Below are 4555 nucleotides of genomic sequence, written 5' to 3'. Positions count from 1 at the left end.
GTGCTTTTCACATGGACAGCTGTATGTGGGATGCTCGAGGGTAGGCAGAAGAGAAAATTTATTCATATATGCCAAGGAAGGACGGACGACAAACATCGTTTATCAAAAGGCGATAGAATAGGGTTACATTAAACCAGGTAGTTTTATACATCTACATAAACTTATAGTTGTTTGATGAAACAGGCCCTCCGCAGGAGCTAGGTCGCGGTGAGCGAAGCGAGCTGCCGAGCTAGTATTAAATAATTTAGCTTGGACGGTATATACAGTATGGTCCAAAAATATTATACCCCTTGTTTATTTGTCAAAAAAATCTTATATCTGTTAGAATAATACATTTATTTAATTATTTTTTTGTGAATTATATCTATTTTAGAGTTTAATGAATTTTTCATTTTGTAGAAAATCAAAATGAATTTAATTATACAAATTTGAAATTCATTAATTTTTTTAAATATATGTATAATTAAAAAAATATATGTATAATTACTTCTGGATGGTTGGTTAATGGAAATCATTCCCCCATGACTGAAGGGAGACTGTGTCTACTTCAGGACCGCAACATGTATGTTGATAATGGAGAAAATAAGTGCACGCATTGTAACTCGGCAAGAAAAACAGTTGATCACCTTGCAACTAGGTGCGGGAGAATGCTGAATAGCTCATATCTTAGACGGCAGAACGAAGTAGTCAGATGTATTCACTTACATCTCTGTCGTCAATATGGAATAAGGAAAACTAAGAAACTAAAAACACACTCAGTTCAATCTGTTGTTAGCAATGAATTTGTGGAGATTCGTGTGGATACTACGATTAGTACGGATACAGCTGTGGCGAATAACAAATCTGATATATTTGTTCATGACAAAATGAGGAATACAATTACTCTTATCGAAGTTGGGATTAATTCGCAAAATTGCCTCAAGCAGGTCGAAGTTGAGAAGTTCAACAAATATGACTTATTGGCAAATGAACTTGAAGCAATTCATCGCGCAAAAGTGAAAGTAATCCCTGTTGTAATTACCTGGGATGGAATTGTCTCAAGATTTTTCAAGGGTCATCTTGATGTCCTCAAGTTCAGACAGTGGTTCTGAGGAAGACATTGGAGAGCATGCAGGCTGAAGAGAGACATGGTATATCGATACCTAGTGAGGAGAAAACTGACACGGAATGTCAACCAAGGGCAGCCTCAGAATGTGGAGTGTGTTCGACGAGAACACACCCATACGGTCACTGGATTATGGGCCCAAAAAGAGATTAAGCTAATTAATTACTTTAAAAAGTTCAAAATAATTAACATAAACTTTCGTGGTGTTGATCTCTCTTCAGATATTAAAAATCGTATTATTTTCATACACGAGGACAACTTGCCAAGAAACTTGAGATTAGCAAGAATACAGTTGCTAAGATTGTACAAAAATACCGAAAAAAAACGGAATAAACGGCATTTTAAATGGAGAAAGAGGGAGACCGAAGAAGTTATCTATCAGATCTATCCGTCTGATCAGACGTTTTGCTTAAAAAATCCAAGAATCTCTTCATCTGCAAACAATTGGAATCTTATTCTGATATTCAAATATCAAAATCTACAATAAAAAGGACACTACATGAATGCAATTTATATGGCCGAGTACCTCGAAGAAAACCATTATTGTCAAAAAGTCACAAAAGAAACGGTTTACGATTTGCAAAAAAATATGTAAACAAAAGCATGGATTTTTGGAATAAAATTCTGCAGTCAGATGAGAACAAAATCAATTTGTTCGGATCAGATGGAATTCAGCATGTGTGGCGCAAAAATGGCGATGCACTAAATCCAAAATGCATAGTACCTACAATGAAACATAAAGATATGGGGATCTATGAGCTCGCAAGGACCTGATGAACGTTATATCATAAATGGGATTATGAATGCAGACATGTACATTAATATAGTTGAGGAAAAAATGATTCCCTTTATCAACGATCATTCAGAAAATCGGATTTTCCAACAAGATAACGATCCGAAGCATACTGCAACAAAGACTAAAAGTTTTTTGACAGAAAAAAAATCTTGCAAATGGATTTAAATCAAATTGAACACCTGTGGTGATATTTAAAAAGAAAAATTGAAGCATTTGACGTCACAAATAAAAAAATCTAGAAAATTTAATTGTTGAAGAATGGAAAAAAATTCCAAAGGAAATATGTATCAAATTGGTGGAATCAATGACCTCGAGACTAAAAGCAGTCATCAAAAATAAAGAAAGGCACACCAAATACTGACTTTTTAAATGGTGTACTATTTATGAGGCGGTTTTAAATTGATTTTTGGTTTTAAAAAAATAAAAATTAGTAAATCAACTTTAATAAGAACTAAATTGCATAAAAATAGTTTAAGTAATTAATTATTAGTATCGAAAATTGATTTTTTGTCAAAAAGTCAAGGGGTGTAATATTTTTGGAGTATACTGTAAAAGAAAGATCAAATTAAAGGGTATAAAGAAAATTAAAATCAACAGATTGTATACAATAATACTGTCTTTATATAAAAACCAAATCAAAAGATGTACTAATCACTGTTAATAGTGTTTATCAGCATTTATTGATGCCTTCAAGTCGACTCCTTTGGTATAAGAGAAGATTCGAAGAGCCAACAAACACAACAATAATGAATAGTGAAAATAAACAGAAAATAGATAAATAGAATGTAAAAACGTTCATGATAATGAAAATATTGTGTAGCAAATTTAATTTGTATAAATACAAAATTTTCTAGTGCATCACAAGAAAACAAATAATAATAAACGTGCAAACACGCTGGTATAATTGCGTGCTGCGGATAGAGCAGAGGACATCAAGAAGAGGAAATATGAGGGGCTCAACGATCGTTTCGTTTTCCGGCCGGTTGCTGTCGAGACCCTGGGATCGATTGGGAAGGAGTCGTTGCGCTTCCTCATGTGTATTGGACGTCTCAAGACCCTGAGAACGCACAATCCTCTGGAGACGAGATGGCTCCTCCAGAACGTGTCCCAAGCAATAGTGAGGGGAAACTGGATCGCCATCAGTTCTTCTGCTTTACATACATTAGTTTAACTTTTTTATAAATTGCGTGTTTATATATCAATTATTTTTTTAATTCTAATTAATTATAAAGTATAGTCTAATTGATTTTTGTTGATTTCAACAAGTTCACCTTTAGTAATTTTAAGCAAAACCACTTTTGAAATATATATTTGATCTATAATACTTATTATTTTTTCAAATTGGAAAACTTAAATTTTATTTTTTTATTTTTAACGCCCAAGATTGCATAGCAAACCCAGCACAAACAATCACAACTAATTAATTGAATGAAGAAGAGGGATAGAAGGAACTGTCTGTGCCGATCAGTATTAGCCCCCAAATCATCAATACAGCTTTCCGGATTCTGAAATTTAGTCCGGAAAAAACTGCATCCTCACGGATGTCTACAGATCCAGTCCTTTTTTGATATATAGTGTGGAGAACGACTCTTTGTCCACTTCGAAAGCTCAGGACTTGGTTAGGCAATTAATTAGTTTCTTTTTATTGGTAAAAATTGATATAATCAGTGCCATAGTAAACACTGATATACTCACCAATATCTCATCATAACACAAATATGAATTATCATGTAAAAATAAGTCTTTTACTTTTTTAGATAAAAAAAGATAAGCATTTTCTTTGTTGTTTATTTTTTTTAATTTTTTACGCTTATTTTTTTAGAAAAAAAATAACAAAAAATAACTAGAGCAGCGGTTCTTAACCTTTTTTAGACTGGGGACCACCTTAAATAAAATATTTTTTTGCTACTAGCGCATAGTTTTTGACTTCTTCAAATACATGTTCGACTATTTATTATATAAAAATTATCAAAATAACAGACAATTTAACAGTAATTCTGATCTTGTTTGTCCAGAATAATTTTACTTATGTTAGGCTCTATGTTCGATTAAGCTACTTGCATATCATTTTGTACCCGTAGCCTACTTTGTTTTTAGAAAAGTCAGGCACGACATCGCCATTTCACAGTGATAAGTAGTTTGGAATGCAAGTATTGATTCCAATGCAGTTTTACTCAAAATGGGGAATACTTGCACAATCTGACACCTAAAATTTGAAAATAATATGAGCAGACTGATTACATTGAAGTTGAATCAAGCTCTTCTAAAAATTGAGTTTTTTATATTCTTTAAATAAAGTCAAGAAAGGTTGAACGATCCAGTTTGGAATTGAATCTTCAACTGGAAAGTAATCATCAAATTTTGTCTTGAGATTTCCAGGTGTTTGATTATCAGACTTAGAAGAAAATTATCAGGTGGATTGTATCCGAGATGATATTCAAGCATTGGAAACATTGATGTTATTCCTGTTTTTAATTTCATTATCAATATTAATAACTCCTTCTTAAAAGCCATTATTATTTGATTAACCTCTACAATTGATATAAAGACCTTTAAATAAATTAATAAAAATGTTACCCTGCATTTACAAATTGAACTCATTGAGAATGTTTAAAAATCGGCAAGATAATACATTTTCGATTTAAAAATAAATT

The 4555-nt window shown here is 32.3% G+C and overlaps 1 protein-coding gene across 1 annotated transcript; it reads left to right on the top strand.

Moving 5' to 3' along the window:
- Window positions 1-647: 647 nt before the first annotated feature.
- On the top strand, window positions 648-1091 carry LOC115230661. The gene has a single exon (XM_029800801.1). It carries the CDS (start codon window positions 648-650, stop codon window positions 1089-1091), a length of 444 nt encoding a protein of 147 aa, XP_029656661.1.
- Window positions 1092-4555: the final 3464 nt, after the last annotated feature.

The sequence above is a fragment of the Octopus sinensis genome, unplaced genomic scaffold, assembly GCF_006345805.1.
Source record: "Octopus sinensis unplaced genomic scaffold, ASM634580v1 Contig16099, whole genome shotgun sequence".
Taxonomy (NCBI): domain Eukaryota; kingdom Metazoa; phylum Mollusca; class Cephalopoda; order Octopoda; family Octopodidae; genus Octopus; species Octopus sinensis.
This window is presented reverse-complemented; position numbering and strand designations above follow the sequence as displayed.

Coding starts and splice junctions, on each gene's coding strand:
- LOC115230661 (XM_029800801.1), top strand. CDS start 648: ATGCTGAATAGCTCATATCTTAGACGGCAGAACGAAGTAGTCAGATGT.